Source organism: Rana temporaria, chromosome 12 (genome assembly GCF_905171775.1).
Source record: "Rana temporaria chromosome 12, aRanTem1.1, whole genome shotgun sequence".
Taxonomy (NCBI): domain Eukaryota; kingdom Metazoa; phylum Chordata; class Amphibia; order Anura; family Ranidae; genus Rana; species Rana temporaria.
In genome coordinates, this window is record NC_053500.1 from 112,201,803 (window position 1) to 112,222,719 (window position 20,917).

The following is a 20,917-nucleotide window of genomic DNA, read 5'->3' on the forward strand; positions in this document are numbered from 1 at the left end:
GGCAGGAGTTGCCATGATGTACAGCAGTCTTAATAAGAGTATATAGAGTGTGAAATAACTGCTGACATAGGTGTATTGACTGGGCGGCAGCAGCAGCAGAAGCAGCAGTAGTAGTATTAACAGTAGTAGTTGATACAGAGTCATATCACATGGGCAGGAGTTGCCATGATGTACAGCAGTCTTAATAAGAGTATATAGAGTGTGAAATAACTGCTGACATAGGTGTATTGACTGGGCGGCAGCAGCAGCAGAAGCATCAGTAGTAGTATTAACAGTAGTAGTTGATACAGAGTCATATCACATGGGCAGGAGTTGCCATGATGTACAGCAGTCTTAATAAGAGTATATAGGGTGTGAAATAACTGCTGACATAATTGTCTTGACTGATCCAAAGGAGTCATGGGAGAAAATCATGTGGTCAGATGAGACTATAATATAATTTTTTGATCATAATTTCACTAACCGTGTTCGGAGGAAGAATAATGATGAGTACCATGCCAAGAACGCCATCCCTAATGTGAAGCATGGGGGTGGTAGCATCATGCTTTGGTGGTGTTTTTCTGCACATGGGACAGGGTGACTGCACTGTATTAAGGAGAGGATGACCGGGGCCATGTATTGCAAGATTTTGGGCAACAACCTCCTTCCCTGAGTTAGAGCTTTGAAGATGGGTCGAGGCTGGGTCTTCCAACATGAGAATGACCCAAAGCACACAGCCAGGATAACCAAGGATTGGCTCTGTAAGGAGCATATCAAGGTTCTGGCGTGGCCTAGCCAGTCTCCAGACCTAAACCCAATAGAGAATCTTTGGAGGGAGCTCAAACTCCGTGTTTCTCAGCGATAGCCCAGAAACATGACTGATGTAGAGAAGATCTGTGTGGAGGAGTGGGCCAAAATCCCTCCTCCAGTGTGTGCAAAGCTGGTGTAAAACTACAAGAAATTTTTGACCGCTGTAATTGCAAAGAAAGCCTACTGTACCAAATATTAACATTGATTTTCTCTGATGTTGAAATAGTTATATTCAGCACTGTAAATACATCAGGTCCGGGGCTTCATCAGGGAATGCATGGCAAGGGACCCTTCAGCGCCCTGAACCGACGACGGGTGCCAGAAAGTCACCGCCGATCCAGGACTCATTCATCTTTATGAATGTGAGTCTGTCCACGGACTCTGTGGACAGACGGGTCCTCTTGTCCGTGACCACCCCACCTGCCGCGCTGAATGTCCGCTCAGATAGTACGCTGGAGGGGGGGCAAGACAATAACTCCAGCGCATACTGAGCGAGCTCGCGGCAGGTGTCCAATCTGGCAACCCAGTACTCCATGGGGTCGTCGGTGCTCATACTGTCAGAAGCACCGACGGACGCCATGTAGTCTGCCACCATGTGGGCCAGCCGCTGGTGGTGACTGCTGCTGCTGCTGCTGGTGGTGGTACTGGGTCGCTCGGTTTGGAAGAACATCCTCATCTCTTCCATTAGGTCCCCTGCTCGGCTGCAGCTGGGTGCAGCCACCTGCTGGGTGAGATGAGGGGGGACAACTGGAGGCCGGGGAGTTGCCTGCTCCAACCGTCTGACAATGGCTGCCTGCAGTTCCTCCATCCGGTGCTGCCTCCGGCTGGCTGGGATGAACTGCTCCAGTTTCCCCTTGCACCTGGGATCCAAAAGGGTGGCCATCCAGAAATCATCCCTCGTCTTGATGGTCTTAACCCGGGGGTCCCTCCTGAGGCATCTGAGCATGTGGGCAGCCATGGGGAAGAGCACAGCCCGCTGTGACTCCTCAATGCTGGCCAGGTGAATGAGGTGCGACTCTTCTTCCCTGAGGCGCTGCTGGTCAAACTCAGACATGCCCAACCCCCGGACTATCGGTGCCCCCAACACCGGCTCTCCCTCCTGACCAGGCCCTGACTCCGGGACGACACCAGCAACCACCTCCTCCTCCTCTTCATCATCATCCTCCTCCTCCTCCTCCTCCTCCTGGTCCTGGCCCTGGTCTCGGTGGAGCATTGCTGACTCCTCCTGCTCCACCAAGGCACTCTCCCCAGCCTCGAGCAGGCGATCTAGTGTCCTCTCCAGCATGAACAGTATTGGCAGCACGCTATTGAGGCCAATTTGCTCACTGCTGACCATCTTGGTCGCCTGCTCGAAGGAGGACAACACTTGGCAGACCTGGTTTATCTGCCCCCACTCCGCACAGGCGATGAAAGGGAGTTGTGGTGAAGCCCTCTGAGTGCCTAGTTCCATCAGGTACTCCCTCACCGCCCTTTGCTGCTCCCACAACCTCTTCAGCATGTGGAGGGTGGAGTTCCACCGCGTCACACTGTCCACAATCAGCCTGTGAAGGGGCAGATTGTACTTCCGCTGCAATTTGGACAGGGACGCGGTAGCGGTTGGGGAGCGCCTGAAGTGGCTGGCAATCCTACGCGCCTTTGCCACAATGTCACTCAACCCTGGATAAGTGCGCAGGAACTTCTGCACCACCAGGTTGAGGACATGTGCCAGACAGGGCACGTGCGTCAGACTGCCAGCATGGAGGGCGGCGAGTAGGTTGCTGCCGTTATCGCAGACAACCATACCTGGCTGGAGCCTTCGGGGTGTCAGCCACTTCTGGACCTGAGCTTGAAGTGCTTTCAGCACTTCTTCTGCAGTGTGTCTCCGGTCCCCTAAACTAACAAGCTGGAGCACGGCCTGACAGCGCACGTGCCCCACACTTGAGTAGCTACGGGGGCGCTTGCTGGGAGGCTCAGCAGCTGCGGAGACAGTGGCTTGAGGGAGACCAGCAGTTCTCCCCTGGACACCCCGGGGCGGCACCACAAGATCGGTTGCCGACGATCCCTCACCGACGCCTCGGAGGGAAACCCAATGGGCCGTGAAGCTGATGTAGCGTCCCTGCCCATGCCTGCTGGTCCAGCCATCCATTGTCAGATGAACCCTGTCGCTGACAGCGTGATCCAGCGACAGGGTTACATTCTGAACAATGTGCTGGTGTAGGGCAGGGACACCAGTCCTGGCAAAGAAATGGCGGCTGGGGACACGCCATTGGGGTTGGGCCTGCTCCAACATCTGCCTGAAGGGGTTGCTGTCAACTATGTTGAAGGGCAGCAGATGTTGGGCAATAACCCTTGCCAGGAGCCCATTGAGGGAACGCACACGTCGGTCTCCAGGGGGGAAGGGAGTGGTGCGGTCAAAGGCGTCTGAAATCGACGCCTGGCGCCGGACGGCAGTGCGGGACACAGACGTGGAGGGTGCTGTGGAAGTAGAGGTCTGGCTGCCGGTACCAGTACCTCTACTAGAGGGAGCGGGGGGGCATGACCTGCTGGAAACAGATGAAGATGTGGCAGGGGCTGCTGTACCCTGCTCACTTGTGGTGGTGGCGCTGCTACCACCACCACGCTTCATCTCCTCATACAACGCCCAGTGGTTTATCCTGAGGTGCTGGTTCAGGGCTGTGGTACCCACCCGAGCCAAACACTTCCCTCTCTTCACCCTCACTTTACAAATCCGGCAGATGGCCACGGTAGGGTTGTCTGCCACCAGGGTAAAGAAATTCCAGACAGGTGACTTCAGCACCGCCCTCCTGTCAGATGGGGTGACGCTTACTTGCACCTGCTGGGATTCGGTGCGCACAGGTGGAGCTGCCTGCTGCTGCTGCTGCTGCTGCTGCTCCTCCTCCTGACACCTCCTGCTGCCATCACCAGTGGAGACCCTGACGATGGTCTCCCTGGTGGTGACCTGGCGCACCGTTTCACCAGGGTGCCTACCTTCCCCGTCGTCACTGACGTAGTGAGCCGACGCGTCAGATGGCAACCATGATGGGTCACCCTCTTCGCCCCCAGAGATGTCAGACCAAGGGCTGAGATGTGTTGGTCTGAGGGAACCACGTGACATGGAGCCTCTAGCCTGGCTCCGCTGTCCCCTCACCCACGCCTGGGTCTGACTAGGTGCTGCTGTTTCCTGCACCAAAACAGCAGCACCAGTTTGAAGGGATGTCTCTGGGATACTGCCAGCAGGTATCCCATCCTCCTCATCCATCCCTTCAAAAAGGTCCTGACCATCAGGACAGAGCTGGAGGTCTGCCTGATGCATGGCCTCCCCCAAGAGATCCCTATCACTGTCGCTGTCGAACAGTAAGATGCTGGACTCTTGGGGGCTGGGGGGGGGTAGTACAGGCAACGGTGTAATGGTGGTACTACTGTGAGTCGGGACCGACGACTCAGTGGCACTGCTGTGCCCCATGTAGTCCACCACTACTTGAGCCTGAGATGGCAATATCGGGCGGCTGCCCGATGGGAAGAACTCCCGGATCAGGCGTACTCCCCTTGCACCCGATCCTCTACCACTAGTAGGGGCACGAGAGGTACCCCGTGCTGGCAGCGATCCAGCACTGGGAGTAACTCCCCTACCCCTACTGCCACGGCCACGGATGCCGCTCATAATTGCTGATATGTGTGTGGGGGGGTTAAACTTTATTGGGGGGGAAAATGTGAACAAAATGTGTTTTTGTGTTTTTTTTACAAGACAGGCACGCAGACAAAGACGTACACAGACAGCTACTAAACTATAAGAAAAGTAGTACACCAGACAAGGACTACAAAATTAAAGAAAAAAAAAAAAAGCACTAAACAAACACTAACTTTTTTTTTTTTTTTTTTTTTTTTAAACACAAAACACAGACACTAAACACACACTAAGCTAAGCTAGATGAAATAAATGTACACTAACAGTGTGTACACTTACTACACAAAATTTAACTAAACTGAACACAAAACTTAGCTTTTATAAAAGCTCTTTAGGGAAAACTAAACAAAATTTGAACTGAGATGCCTATCAAATATCACTGAACAGTGAACCTGCAAGATCTGACAGTAACACAAGATGAACAAAACTTAGCTTTTAGAAAAGCTCTTTTATAAAGCTCAGATCAATATGTGTTCTGAAATCTCTTGCAAATATAACTGAACAGGGAGGATTGCAGGATCAAACAGTAACACAAATGAAAAAAACAGCACAAAACAGCACAAAACGTAGCTTTGAAAAAAGCTCTTGGGTCTATTGCTTTGAAAAAAGCAGTTGATATACTGGAAAAGATCCACTGGAATCACTAAATAGCAATGCTGGTGATGATCTAAATCAATCAAGAACAAAGACACAGGAAACCAGGAAACCAGGAACACAGAAACAGCCTCCACACTCTATAGCAAGCTTCTGAATCTGCAATGAAATGGTGCTGGGAGTGAGCTTATATAATGTCCATGCAGGCAGGTTCCTATTGGTTGCTAACCTGTGACGAGTGTGGAAGGAGAACTCTGATTGGCTCTGATGCAAAAGGGCGGAGCAAATAATCGCGCAATATTCCTATTGCCGAATATTCGCATTGCGAATATTCGGCAATATAAAATGATCGCTTCAGCTACTCGGCCCAATGGCTCTAATCATACCAGCAATGCTTTCAGACGTCTATGGAGATCACTAGGATGTGATCTGTTTTAAAAATGAAACTGTAAAAATCGCTCTGATGCGGAAGATCGGGGCGAGGAAAATAATCGCGCGATATTGCGTTTGCCGAATAATCGCATTGCGATCTTTCTGGAAAATTCAATGAACGCTTCAGCTACTCGGCCCAGGGTCTCTAATGATACCAGCAATGCTTTTAGACGTCGATGGAGATATCTAGGATGTGATCTGATTCAAAAAAAAAATTGTAAAAAATCGAATATTCGGAATTGCGAATATTCACCGCGAATTTCGAAATATAGCGCGATTTCTCGAATATGCTATATTCGAGTCGAATATTCGCAATGCGAATATTCGTGAGCAACACTAATAGTGTATAGTGTATGCAATATTCTTGTTTGGCTTTTGGAGAATATTACATCTATCCGATAAAACAACATTTTGGCTAGGTTCACTTGTATGCAGGTGCAAGGCTGTGTGTAAATTGGACACTTTCTCACACTCACAGCAAAAAACGCATTGCGGTTAGCAGATCCTTAGAGGTGCCATTAATTCCTAATGGCGCCCACACGCACTGAAAACTGCAATATGTGTTCGCATGCTGGGAATTCACCGCAGCTGCGATTTTAGGGCTTGGTGGCCCAATTTTTTTTAACCACTTGCCAACCAGACCAATTCTGCTCTCCTACGTGTAAAAATCATAATTTTTTTGCTAGAACAGTACATAGAACCCCCAAACATTAGAAGCGGTACCCACTCAGAGGGTTTGAGGGGACTTTTCCTTTACCCCTCTCTCCCTTTTCCTCCCCTTCTCTTTTTCCATTCCACTTCAGGTCCTTCCCTATCCTTCCCCGGTTTGTTGTTTTTGTTCTACTCCTCCATTTCCCTTCCTATCTTTCCCTCCCCCCCCCCTCTTTCCTTTTCCCTTTTCCTTTCTCCCTCCCTCCCCCCTTTCCCTCGTACCCTTCCCCTTGCTTCCCTCCCCTACCCCGTCAGGCCATGGTTCTCTTTGGGGTTACATTTTTATATATACCTACAGGTATGACTATACATACACAACCTTGTTTACATCCAGATCTCCACGATTTACTATCCCCCTGTTCGCCGCGGGGGGAATCCCCCTGGACCGTTTGGTTCCGTGCACTAACAATTGACCCATCGGGTAAGTTTATACTTTTTGTATTATGTTGAATTATACATTTCTTGCTGATGTATATTACATGTCTTTTTATTGCATTATTTACTTTATAGATTGGCTGTCCTGACGAAGCGGCAACCCCGCAAAACTAGTCGACCTCGACCAATCATGGATCTGTACAATTGTTTTGTTTTGCAATTTTATATTTCAATAAAAATTTTTACAATTATGTTCATTGTTTCTATCAGTACCGAAATAGTCCCCTCAAACCCTCTGAGTGGGTACCGTTGGGTTTAGCTTCAGCTACTATTCCCTTACTCCCACTCTCCCTTCTCTTCTACTGTAACTGGGATGATGGTACGGTTTTATTTATTTATATGATTTTTATATGAGGCTATACTCCCCTTTTGTGTCTAAGAACCCCCAAACATTATATATGTTTTTTTTTTTTTTTTTTAAGCAGAGACACTAGAGAATACAATGGCGGTCATTGCAACTTTTTATTTTTGAAAAAAAGTTTAATGCTTTAAAAAAAAACAAAAAACAAAAAAACAGAAAAGTTAGCCCAATTTTTTTTGCATAATGTGAAAGATGAAGTTACGTCGAGTAAATAGATACCTAACATGTCACGCTTCAAAATTGCAAACGCTCGTGGAATGGCGCCAAACTTCAGTACAAGGAAATGGCATTTTACATAGGAAGTTCCCAGTTCTACTTCTCCTCGCCACGATCGCGGGACCCTTGGGCATCATTCTTTAGCATGCGCCCGCTATCCTGCTTTTACAGACTGACGTATAGGTATGTCAGTTTGAGAAAAAGTGCCATTCTGCCAACATATATCTGCGTGAGACGGTCGGCAAGCGGTTAACTTCCACTGTGCTAGAACTTTATCTCTGTGGGGGTATGGAGGGGGGGGGGGCTTTTTTTATGCCTGCCTGTTAGTTACAAAAAGCCATGGGTTTTCATTATGCACCATTATGACTTTCTAGACACTGGCATCCCAACAACCAATGACCTCATCAGTTAATAAGGAGGATGTCTGTTGTCTCCACAGCATCCTTGTTTGACTCCCCCCTGCCCCTCTCCCTCAGCACTGTGGTCACTTTAGCTGACTGATGGAGAGAAATTGAGGGAGAAGAGAAACATTGGAATACTAGTCAGTACCAGTGTGAAAAAGTGTATTTGTTTTGGAAGAATAAATCATCTCTAAGGTTGGGTGTCCTTAATGTGGATGTTGCTGCATTGCGTAAAGCTATTAGGATAGTTTTTTACATTTAAGAATTGGGTGCCTTGAGATTGTCTATAATTTTAAAAGGTGCCTTGAGATTGTCTATAATTTGAAAGGGTGCCTTGAGATTGTCTATAATTTGAAAGGGTGCCTTGAGATTGTCCATAATTTGAAAGGGTGCCTTGTGATTGTCCATAATTTGAAAGGGTGCCTTGAGATTGTCTATAATTTTAAAAGGGGGCCTTGAGATTGTCTATAATTTAAAAGGGGGCCTTGAGATTGTCTATAATTTTAAAGGGTGCCTTGAGATTGTCTATAATTTCAAAGGGTCTTAACTTAAAAAAGGTTGAGAAACATTGGTTTAGAGGACTGAAGACTTCAAGGAAGCAGCCACCAGCACAAGGAACACTTTGCATTCAATGTATGTGCCAATTTAAAAAAAAAGGGTGCCTTGAGATTGTCTATAATTTGAAAAGGTGCCTTGAGATTGTCTATAATTTGAAAGGGTGCCTTGAGATTGTCCATAATTTGAAAGGGTGCCTTGAGATTGTCTATAATTTGAAAGGGTGCCTTGAGATTGTCCATAATTTGAAAGGGTGCCTTGAGATAGTCCATAATTTGAAAGGGTGCCTTGAGATTGTCTATAATTTGAAAAGGTGCCTTGAGATTGTCCATAATTTGAAAGGGTGCCTTGAGATTGTCTATAATTTGAAAGGGTGCCCTGAGATTGTCCATAATTTGAAAGGGTGCCTTGAGATTGTCTATAATTTTTTAAAGGGGGCCTTGAGATTGTCTATAATTTTTTAAAGGGTGCCTTGAGATTGTCTAAAATTTGAAAGGGTGCCTTGAGATTGTCTATAATTTGAAAGGGTGCCTTAAGATTGTCTATAATTTGAAAGGGTGCCTTAAGATTGTCCATAATTTGAAAGGCTGTCTTGAGATTGTCTATAATTTGAAAGGGTGCCTTGAGATTGTCCATAATTTGAAAGGGTGCCTTGAGATTGTCCATAATTTGAAAGGGTGCCTTGAGATTGTCCATAATTTGAAAGGGTGCCTTGAGATTGTCCATAATTTGAAAGGGTGCCTTGAGATTGTCTATAATTTGAAAGGGTGCCTTGAGATTGTCCATAATTTGAAAAGGTGCCTTGAGATTGTCCATAGTTTTAAAGGGTGCCTTGAGATTGTCTATACAGTGAAACCTTGGTTTATGATTAACGTGGTTTACGAGCGTTTTGAAAGACAAGCAACTTTTTTTTTTGCCTTAATATACGAGCGCTGTCTTGATATACAAGCGTTTTTTTTTGTTTGTTTTTTTATGTAAAAAAATAATAATTACACTCACAATGTGAATGAGTCTGCTGCTCATCCATGTAAAGCCGCTGTATATGTGTACAGTAAAGCCGCTGGTATACAGTACAGCTTTGTATGTGGCCAGAGATTTGCAGGCGATTTTATGCCAAATTATGGGTCTCTGTTTCAGCTTGGCTGCGTTGCACATCTTCTACCTGACTGTGGGTGTCGCTGACGCCGGGAGTCAAGGTTGGAATTGCAATGGGCTGGTTGTATTGGGTGCTTCTTGCCCAGAAGCAGCTGGGTGGCATGGTCCCTGCCACTGTGCATTCTGGGAATGGGTACTTAAGGGAAAGCCACCGTTCTGGTGGGGCTTTTCGATCCTGACCTGATGGCCCTCCTGGCCTCAGAGATGTGTTAGCAACCTTTTGGTCTCGGGGCCTGCTGGCCCGAGGCTCCATTACTGCAAGTAGGCCCAAGAGTTTCTGGGGGCCTACTGGTCCAAGGGTGGTCCCGTGCTGTCTTGCCTGCGGGAAGAAGCCGACCGATTGGGGATCCAATTGGAGGACGCATCCTGGCCAATTTACCTCATCATGCTGCCGGCTTGGCTGAAAGATTCTGGCACCGTGAGCTGTGTAGTTTCTTTGAACTTTGCAAAGTGTGTGTGTGGTTACCTGGTCCTGTGGCAGAGGACCATGTAACGACCCAACGGCACTCATCAAGTCAGTGGGCAGAGACTTTTACACGAGCTTCACACCGGCTGCTAGGTCATCTAGGCCTATCCGGTGGTTGCTGAATCCAGTGTGGAAATGTTTTTGTCCTCTGAATCTAACATCATACCCATGATCCGCAAAGCAAGGTACCTGAATCATCCCTACCCCTTCACCCCTCTAATGGAACTTGTTTAATATAACCCTTGAAGAAAAAGAAACAAAGTGTTGGTGCGGACATTTGTAACTCTTCAAGAAGGACCCCTAGGACCAGCATGGTGAACAGTAAGGTAACGGCCTGGCCCAAATCTAAACCAGCAGCTCCTTCGGGGGTAGTGCTATATCTATAATTTGAAAGGGTGTCTTGAGATTGTCTATAATTTTTAAAGGGTGTCTTAAAGGGGTTGTAAAGGTTCGTCTTTTATTTTCTAAACTGGTTCCTTTAAGCTAGTGCATTGTTGGTTCAAAAACGAACCTTTACAACCCCTTTAACTGAAAAAAGGTTGAGAAACACTGGTTTAGAGGACTGAAGGCTTCAAGGAAGCAGCCACCAGCACAAGGAACACTTTGCATTCAATGTATGTGCCAATTAAAAAAAAAATTAAACTTCGGCTTCTTCTGATGACATGTAATTTATTCATTCAGACCCGAGTAGCTCACATTCATATGACACGCAACACTGCACTTCTGCAAATTCTTTAGAAATCTATCGCAGGTGTCTGGAAATTACCCCATTCAGAAATGAGGAAGAAACGTAAGAATTAACCCTTTATAGAAACAATCAGCACTATGGGCCAGATTCACAAAAGGGATAGGACGGCGTATCTCCTGATACTCCTTTTTTTTTTTTTTATTTCTTTTTGGAAAAGAAATAAAAAAAAAATCTCCTGATACTCCGTCGTATCTCTGTTTCTATCTATGCGACTGATTCATAGAATCAGTTACGCATAGATATCCATAAGATCCGACAGGTGTAATTGTTTTACACTGTCGGATCTTAGGATGCAGTACTGCGGCCGCCGCTGGGGGGAGTTTGCGTCGTAAACCAGCGTCGGGTATGCAAATTAGGAGTTACGGCGATCCACAACGGATTTTCGCATTCGCTACGTCGCCGCTAGTCTAGTTTCCCGTCGCAAAGTTATTCGTCGTTTTGGGTGCCCTAACTTTAGTCAGCAAACGTATTGCTGTCTAAAGTATGGCCGTCGTTTCCGCGTCAAAATTAAAAAATGAACGTCGTTTGCGTAAGCCGCCCGGGAATACGGAATTACGCTACGCGCGTCACCGTTCGAAAAAATGACGTCACGGCGCGCAAAGCACGACAGGAATTGCGAAACTGAGCCTGCGCAGTAGGTCCGGTGCGGGAGCGCGCCTAATTTGAATTGGCCCGCCTTGCGCCGGAGGCCGCCGGCGTAGTTTTCATCGCAAGTGCTTGGTGAATCAGGCACTTGCTATGAAAACTTGCGGCGGTGTAACGTATCTACGATACGTTACGCCGCCGCTCACCTACGTGAATCTGGCCCTATATACACATTTTTACTGTCTTACAGAACAGGTTTGTTAACTGTTCACAATAAAATAACTAAAGAAATGACAATAAGGCATTATTGGCATGTCTCACCTGGCAGTAGCGGTTACATAGGACAAGCAGTAACATCCACCAAGACATTGTGACACGGGATCCCATGGAGGTATGAAGACAGAAGACCCAGGAACTCCTACAACAGTATAATCCCAGACTCACAAGGAGTTAAAGGGTCTGGTTACAGGAATGGAAGACTGCAGCGATACACAGAAGAGGAATAGGTTCATTAGTATACACACAACAAGCTATTGTACAAGAAAAGTCAGATCATCTAGAGCACAGACCTGGAATGAAAGCTGTCAGCGTGGTTATTGTGTCACCAAAGCTCCTGCTTATAAGGACCCGCCCAGATTCCCGAAAGTGAAAGTAGGGAACCACAGGGAAGCCAGCATAGGGGATTTCCGTTAGAGAAACTCGCACAGATGTCCCATGATCCATTTAGAAGAAAGAGAAAAAGAAAGCAGATAATAACCATGCCTGTGTATTAAGGTTTTTTTAAAGGGGTATAAATTCCAAAAGCAAAAATGGTAAATATTGAAGCTTAGCAATTTTTAGATGTGATGACTGCATTATTATTTTTTAGTTTTTTCCTTTATTGTCACCTAACGATCCTGCCTGTTAGGACACGTTTACATAAGCGTTGTTTCATATTGACAGGAGGCATTATGCCGCATCCTCACAGCCTATTTTAACTCCCAATTGGGACTTTTAACCACGTAAGGGCCGAGCTTCTTTCTGAGATTTGGGGGCATATCCACATACAATTGCGTGGGGGCAGCGTATGTGAGATACGCTACGCCGCTGTAACTTACTTTGCAAATCTTTGAATCCTGAAAGAATTTGCCCCGTAAGTTACAGCGGCGTAGTGTATCTCTCGCGGCGTAAGGGCGCGGAATTCAAATGCGGCGAGTAGGGGGCGTGTTTCATTTAAATGAAGAGCGTCCCCGTGCCGGAACGAACTGCGCATGCCCCGTCCGTCAAAACTCCCAGGGTGCATTGCTCCAAATGACGTCGCAAGGACGTCATTGTTTTCGACGTGATAGTAAATGGCGTTCAGCCCCATTCACGGACGACTTACGCAAACGACGTAAAATTTTCAAAATTATACGCGGGAACGACGGCCATACTTAACATTGAGCACGCCACCAGATAGCAGCTTTAACTATACGTCGGAAAAAGCCGAACGGAAACGACGTAAAAGAATGCGACGGCCGCTCGCACGTTCGTGGATCGTCGGAAATAGCTCATTTACATACTCAACGTGGATTACGACGTGAACGCCACCCAGTGGCCGCCGGAAAATTGCATCTTAGATCCGACGGCGTACTAAGGCGTACGCCTGTCGGATCTAACACAGATGCCGTCGTATCTTGTTTGGTGGATACCAAAACAAAGATACGACGCGCAAAATTTGAAATTACGTGGCGTATCAACAGATATGCCGGCGTAATTTCTTTGAGGATCTGCCCCTTGGTGTTTATAGTTAAAAATATTTTTGCTAGAAAACTACTCAGAACTCCCAAACATTATATATATTATTTTCTAACAATCGAGAGAATAAAATGGCGGTTGTTGCAATACTTTCTGTCACACCGTATTTGCGCAACGGTCTTACAAGCGCACTTTTTTTTGGACAAATACACTTTTTTGAATGAAAAAATAAGACAACAGTAAAATTAGCCCAATTTTTTATATATTGTGAAAGATAATGTTACGCAGAGTAAATTGATTCCCAACATGTCACGCTTCAAAATTGCGCCCTCTCGTGGAATGGCAACAAACTTTTACCCTTAAAAATCTCCATGGGCGACGTTTAAAAAATTCTACAGGTTGCATGTTTTGAGGTACAAAGGAGGTCTAGGGCTAGAATTATTGCTGTCGCTCTAACGATCGCGGTGATACCTCACATGTGTGGTTTGAACACTGTTTTCATATGCGGGTGCTGCTCACGTATGCGTTAGTTCTGCACGTGAATTTTGCAGGATGGGGCGCATTTAAAAAAAATATGTTTTATTTATTTTACCTTTTGTTTTTTATTTTTTCACTGTTCTTTTAAAAAAAAAATTGTGTCACTTTTATTCCTATTACAAGGAATGTAAACATGTAAAAGCTTAATAAAAAATAAAAATAATGGGCCAAATTCTCAAAAGAGATACGCAGACTTAACTGCTGTTCAGCCTGCGTATCCCTGTGCCTAACTTTGGAAACGATTCTCAAAAGGCTTTTTCCAAAGTTAGGCAGAAAATCTGACATGTGTAAGACACTTACACGGTCAGATTTTAGGATGCAGTACCGCATCCGCCACTGGGGGCATTTCTCATTGAAATGCAGCTTTGCGTATGCAAATGATGACTTAAGCAGATTTTCAAAGCATTTCAGCGCTTTGATTTCTGCCTAAGTTCCGAATTTGCCGGCGCAAAACTAGGGCTGGTTTTATAATGTGGAAAGTTAGCCAAACCTTGTAAAGGCCCATTCCAGCGACGGCATTTGGTATGCATTCCTGAGGGAGAACTCCACGGCAATTTTTAAATTCAAAACCGGCATGGGTTCCCCCCCAGGAGCATACCAGGCCCTTAGGTCTGGTATGGGTTGTAAAGAGACCCCCCCACGCCGAAAAATTGACGTAGGGGGTCCCCCTACAATCCATACCAGACCCGTATCCAAAGCACGCTACCCGGCCGGTCAGGAATGGGAGTGGGGACGAGCGAGCGTCCCCCCCCCCTCCTGAGCCGTGCCAGGCCGCATGCCCTCAACATGGGGGGGTTGGGTGCTCTGGGGCAGGGGGGCGCACTGCGGGCCCCCCCACCCCAGAGCACCCTGTCCCCATGTTGATGAGGACAGGACCTCTTCCCGACAACCCTTGCCATTGGTTGTCGGGGTATGCGGGCGGGGGCTTATCGGAATCTGGGAGTCCCCTTTAATAAGGGGGCCCCCAGATACCGGCCCCCCACCCTAAGTGAATGGATATGGGGTACATCGTACCCCTATCCATTCACCTGGAGGCAAAAAGTAAAATGTAGTAAACACACAACACAAGGCTTTTTAAAATAATTTATTATTCTGCTCCGGATGCCCCCCCCCCCCACGTGGGTACCTACCGGAGCATGATGGGACGGTGATGCCTATATAAATGTGATGCAAGGCGCGCTTCCATCATTACAGCGACAACAGGCGACGAGGCAACATCGGAAGAGGGGAGAAGACCAGAAGACCCTGGCGTCACAGAAGACCGCGCCGGCTGCCTGTTTGAAATCGAGCTAACACACAAACATAGCAGGCAGCCAGCGCTGAAGAAGAAGGCACCGGAGAGCTGCAGAAGAACCGGGGTTCGCCGAGTCAACAGCGGAAGAGGGGAGAAGATGGAAGAAGCCCCCCGGAGTCCGGAGAAGCCCCCCCCGGAGAGCGGAAGAAGAAACCCCCCCCCCCCCCGGAGAGCGGAGAAGACCCCCGGAGAGTGGAAGAAGAAGCCCCCCCTGGTAATTGAGCTAATAACGAAGACAGGGGGGGCATCCGGAGCAGAATAATAAATTATTTTAAAAAGCCTTGTGTTGTGTGTTTACTACATTTTACTTTTTGCCTCCAGGTGAATGGATAGGGGTACGATGTACCCCATATCCATTCACTTAGGGTGGGGGGCCGGTATCTGGGGGCCCCCTTATTAAAGGGGACTCCCAGATTCCGATAAGCCCCCGCCCGCATACCCCGACAACCAATGGCAAGGGTTGTCGGGAAGAGGTCCTGTCCTCATCAACATGGGGACAGGGTGCTCTGGGGTGGGGGGGCCCGCAGTGCGCCCCCCTGCCCCAGAGCACCCAACCCCCCCATGTTGAGGGCATGCGGCCTGGCACGGCTCAGGAGGGGGGGGGACGCTCGCTCGTCCCCACTCCCATTCCTGACCGGCCGGGTAGCGTGCTTTGGATACGGGTCTGGTATGGATTGTAGGGGGACCCCCTACGTCAATTTTTCGGCGTGGGGGGGTCTCCTTACAACCCATACCAGACCTAAGGGCCTGGTATGCTCCTGGGGGGGGAACCCATGCCGTTTTTTTCTTTGAAAATTGGCATGGAGTTCTCCCTCTCAGGAATGCATGCTGAGCGACGCTGACATTTTTTTTTATAATTATTTGTTTTCCCGGCGCGTCTTTTTTTTTCACCCGTCGCAACTTTAGTGTCCCGTCGAAATTCTCAAAGCCGACCGGCGTTAATTACGTTCGCGCGCTGCACGTCGGGAAAATTACGTCACACGCATGCGCAGTACGGCCGGCGCGGGAGCGCGCCTCATTTAAATTTTAAACGCCCCCAGGAGAGGAGGACCGCCTTACGACGGCGGCACTTAAGTTACACAGCGTGTAATTTCTACCTAAGTGCTTTGACGATCAGGCACTTAGGTAGAAATTTTAAGTCAGTGTAACTTAACTGCTGAAATTTAAGTTACGCAGACTTTTTGAGAATTTGGCCCAATGTATTTATTTTGTGTTAGGGTTAGGGTGTTTAGGTACTTATTATTGTATTATTATTATTATTATTATTATTATTATTATATTCTTTAAGGGTTAGAGGTTATTATTTCTTTATTATTACATAGTATTAATTTATTGTATTTATTTATGATTATTTTTATTTATTTGTGTATTTATTTTACATTCATTTATTCACTTATTATTATTATTATTATTATTATTAGTAGTAGTAGTAGTAGTATTAACACCATAACCCCACCAAAAATAAATAAATATTAAATAATCCTAACCCCAACCTAACATTAACTCTAATGCCGCGTACACGCGATCGGAAATTCCGACAAGAAAACTGTAGATTTTTTCCCGGCGGAATGTTGGCTCAAACTTGTGTTGCACACACGGTCACACAAAATTCCAACAATCAAGACGTACAACACTACAACGAGCCGAGAAAAATAAATTTCAATGATTCCGAGCATGCATTGAATTGATTCAGAGAACATGCGTCAGAATTGCATACAGACAATCGGAATTTCCGACAAGAACTTTTCTTGTCGGAAAAATTGAGAACCAGCTCTCAAATATGGAGCCTACACACGGTCGGAATTTCCAACCAAAAGCTCACATCAAACTTTTCTTGTCAGAATTTCCGATCGTGTGCATAACCCCTTACCCTAACAAAACAAAAAAATATAATAAATTAATAATAATAATTAAAAAAATAAAATAAAAGCTGATGGAAAAGCTAAAAAAGCTGAAAAACCTAGCAATAAATGATGCGACAGATGATAGTTTTCTCTATTGGCTAATATAAATACGGCAAAGCTCAAAAACGCTGTATAAAAATGTACAAATCACACACACAAAAATGTGCCAAAATCACACAAAAAACAGGTGTGAATGCAGCCTAAGGGGGAACTCTTGTTGTAACTGCTGAAAACGCGTTAGCTTGAGTTCAGATTTAATTTGTTAGTCAAGTCCATCTAAATCTGTTAGTAAATCTAATGCCTCATACACACGTACGGGTTTCCCAGGGGACTTTATACCGCTGGGAAACCCGAGGGGAAAGCCGAGAACCTGCTCGGCAGCTTTTTCCCTCTACACACGGCTGGTTTTCCTGGCAGGAAACTGCCATGGAGAATACACACGGCCAGTTTTCCCAGCCAAAAGCTGTCATGGCAGTTTTCCCGACGGGAAAACTGGTCGTGTGTTAGGCCGAGTACTCACGACCAAACATGTTCGCTCGAAATGTCCGACGGGCTGTTTCCGGCGTACAAGGCTGTTTTTTCATTTGGCCCGCTGGCTTGTACACACCAGCGGACCATATTTCCCTGCGGACCTGAACGCGTGCACGTAATCCACGTTTGACGTCACTATAAAGGGAAAGGCCAAAGTCAATGGCGACGCCCTCTGTTCCGCTTTTGCTAGTTACGGCTTTGCTCGTGTTAGTGAAGGTTTGGTTAGAGCTGATTCGCGCTTCTCGGTCTCCAGGCTTTAGCAGGTAGTATTTTCTCGTTCAGTGCGTGTGCTTGTGGGTACGTAGTTGGCATTCGGGTACAGGCGTGCAGTTCGTTCTGCTTTGCAGATTCGTACTGTGCGTTCGTATCTGTGTGTCGTGCGTTCTTTGCAGGTACCGCTGGATTTGATTGTGCTTTCTGTTGGAGTGTGTTCTTGACTGACCAGCCGGCCGGTTTGAAGCCATGATGGAGCAGCAGCGTCAATTTTCGCGAGTTGGTGCTGTTTATGGGATGGCTGCTGTATATGTTCATTATTCCAGTACTTTGGCCAGAAACAGGGGGCGGAGGCGTTTCTGGACCAAGAATTGGTTGCGCCAGCGTGACCAGTTCTCACATATGCCTCTGCTTAGGGAAATCCAGGAGAATAATCCTAATGACTATAGGAATTTTCTCCGCATGACGGACCCCGTATTCAACAGTCTGCTGGAACTTCTGTCCCCCTATATCATGAGGCAGGACACTGTGATGCGCCAAGCCATCACGGCCGAGCAGAGGCTTATTGCCACGTTGCGGTACCTGGCGACTGGGAGGAGCCTGCAGGACCTCAAGTTCTCGACAGGCATCTCTCCGCAGGCGCTTGGGGTCATCATACCGGACACGTGTGCTGCCATCATCAAAGTTCTGCACGAGGAGTATATTAAGGTAAGTTTACTCATTTTAACCTCACAATGTGTCTTTAATAATGTTGGCAACTAACATTTTTTTTTTTGTCCCAGATATGCTTTGTGTTTAACTAACGTTCCCTTTTCTCCCTATGCATGTTGATATCAGCTTTTACATGTTCTTTTTATTTTGGCCTACCTGCATATTTGGATCTTACCCAATATTAACCTGTCCAGCATGCTATCTTCTGGCCAACCCCCACCTTGCCACTTTATATTTTTTGGGTTTTGTTTTCTAAAAACAGTTTAAACACCCCCCACCCCCCCCTTAAAAGTGTTTTTGTCCCCATCAGAGGGCTGTGGAGTCTCTTATTAATTAAGTGGGCCTATATATTTGTGCCCCGAAATTCTCCCTTCATAATTTGCAAATGCTATTTTAAAAATGTAAAGTTGCACAAGGATGCTTGTAGGATTATGTTTGCAATGTTTATGTGCCAAAGTACTAAATCTATTTTTTTGTTTGTCCCCACAGCTACCCTCCACACCACAGGAATGGCAGTCTGTGGCTTCCCAATTTGCCCAGCGGTGGGATTTTCCAAACTGCGGTGGAGCAATAGATGGGAAACACGTCCGCATTGTGCCCCCACCCCACTCGGGGTCCTACTATTATAATTACAAGGGTTATCATAGTATTGTGTTGATGGCGGTGGTGTCGGCACAGTATGAGTTTCTATATGTGGACGTGGGGAAGAATGGCCGGATGTCAGATGGGGGAGTGTTCTCACGGACTGATTTCTATGATCGTCTCCAAACTGGTGGTCTGGCATTGCCACCAGATGAAGATAATGTGGAAGGACTTCCGTTTGTGTTCCTAGCGGACGAGGCTTTCGGGCTTGGACCTCACCTAATGCGGCCTTTTCCCCAGAGGACCCTCACCTTAGAGAGGAAGGTGTTCAATTTTCGGTTGTCCAGGGCTCGGAGGGTAGTCGAGAATGCCTTTGGGATCCTCTCCAACCGGTTCCGCCTGTTCCTGACATCGATACATTTGGCGGAATATAAATTGAACACCATTATATTTGCCTGCTGCATTTTGCACAATTTTCTACGCAGGCATTCCCAGACGTACCTAGCCTCCATGGGCTCTGAGGCAGGACTACCCTCAGAGAACATTCCTGGCCTGGACACTGGTCGCGCTGGCTTGGCCCCCCAATCTGCTCGTGAGGTACGCGACAAATATGTTGAGTACTTCATGGGTTGGGGGGCCATTGCTATGCCAGATCATATTTCTTTCTAATTCGGCCCCCAAAAGAAAGGAATATTCTCACAACTAATAAATAATTAGACCATTGGACTTTATACAGTTGTTTGTCATTACTGCTTTTTCTCTATTTTTCTGTCTTCCAGGTTCTCTCCAAAAATAGTGCACTTCTAGTGCCAAATTTACTTACTCAGATGTATTAACTAACCACATTTGCACATTATTCACTCATCTACAAACTGGGTATTGAGTCTAGAAATAAGAAGCCACTCATTTTTCTGCTTTTGATGTCACAACTTTTTTTTTTAATTTTAGTCATTTTTCTACAAGAAATGTTTATTTTTTTGAGAAAATATTGGCTTAGATTTTTTTTTTTTTTTTTTATTTATTGACAGTGATTAGCAATAATACAGATCTAAACACAATGTAATAATAATTTCACTGAAACTATACGCCATAATTGTTTGGCTTGTCTCCTATATATCTATCTCTAGAGATATATATATATATATATATATATATATACATTTCTAAACATATATTTTTTATACTTTTGTTCAAAATTCAAGGTTTTATTTATTTTGTTTTTCAAAACCCAGACTAATGTCTATGTTTTTTATTTTTGGTTATATTTTTAAATCAATTTTTTTTTGCATTTTTCTAATTTTTATTTTTTTTAAAGAAGACATTTATTTACATTTAGAAATGTTTGGGTATTGTTTTTCTAGTAAAATATTTTTTGCTTTGTATTTGTTTGTGTATATATTTTTTAATAAAATTTTAACACAACCAAAAAATATTATCTTTTTTCAAGATAATTAGTTAACTTATATCTTTAGGTGAGATTTCTTGTTCGTTGTGTGATCTGAAACTGTAAACATTTACAAACAAAAAAAGATCAACACCAAACCAAAATATAAAAAAAGAACAGCAGTCAGTCATGGATGGTGTGCTTTCACACTGGAACACGCCAAAATTTCAAAATGCACACATTCAGTGAAAAATCGCCAAATGTCATTGGTTAAACAGACAAATGGCCACATGTGCTATCTGACATCATGGGTGATCAATGTCTGTGTTTTGTGGGAGCAAACCCTTCTTCCTCTCAACTACTTGAGGATCGAGGAGGGGTTTGTACCCACAAAGCACAGACAATAGATAGTCTGTGATGGCAGATAGCACATATTGGCACACTGTGTGTGCATTTAGAAATTTTGGCGTATTATAAAGTACAAAAATTAAAAATTGTTTTGTGGGCGGGGGATGGGCGGGGGATGGGCTTTTGTGTTTCAGTCTTTGACACGGCCCATCATGTCAATGATATTTTTGTAATTCTGTTCGATGACTAGCATCCTTTGGCGCATGTTGTCCATTTCCGTGCTGCACTCTGAGATGACATTTCGCACATTCTGCTCCATGACGACCATCCTTTCCCGCATAATGTCCATTTCCGTGCTGCACTCCATTACTTGCTGTACAATTATTGAAGCACTTGCACGTGAAAAATGTGCTACACCATCTTCATCCCCTAAAAACAAACAAATTGGCATTCAAAATATGTAAAGAGTTTCCGGCCTATCTGCATATGTTTGGCCCTATTAATGTTGGGGTGACACTGACCTGATGGCCTGATAATTTCCACATCCCCAATTTCTTCATCTTCTATCACTCCTCCTTCTTCCAC

The 20,917-nt window shown here is 45.8% G+C and overlaps 1 protein-coding gene across 1 annotated transcript in view; it reads right to left on the reverse strand.

Moving 5' to 3' along the window:
- Positions 1–11,765, reverse strand: part of CD40 (CD40 molecule) — a 137,542-nt gene extending 125,777 nt beyond the window's left edge. The window contains exons 1-2 of the mRNA XM_040330183.1: positions 11,682–11,765; positions 11,434–11,591 (exon numbers count right to left, since the gene is read on the reverse strand). Coding sequence (XP_040186117.1) covers positions 11,434–11,499 — 66 coding nt within the window. The 5' untranslated portion in view covers positions 11,500–11,591; positions 11,682–11,765. The remainder of the gene's footprint in view (positions 1–11,433; positions 11,592–11,681) is intronic.
- Positions 11,766–20,917: the final 9,152 nt, after the last annotated feature.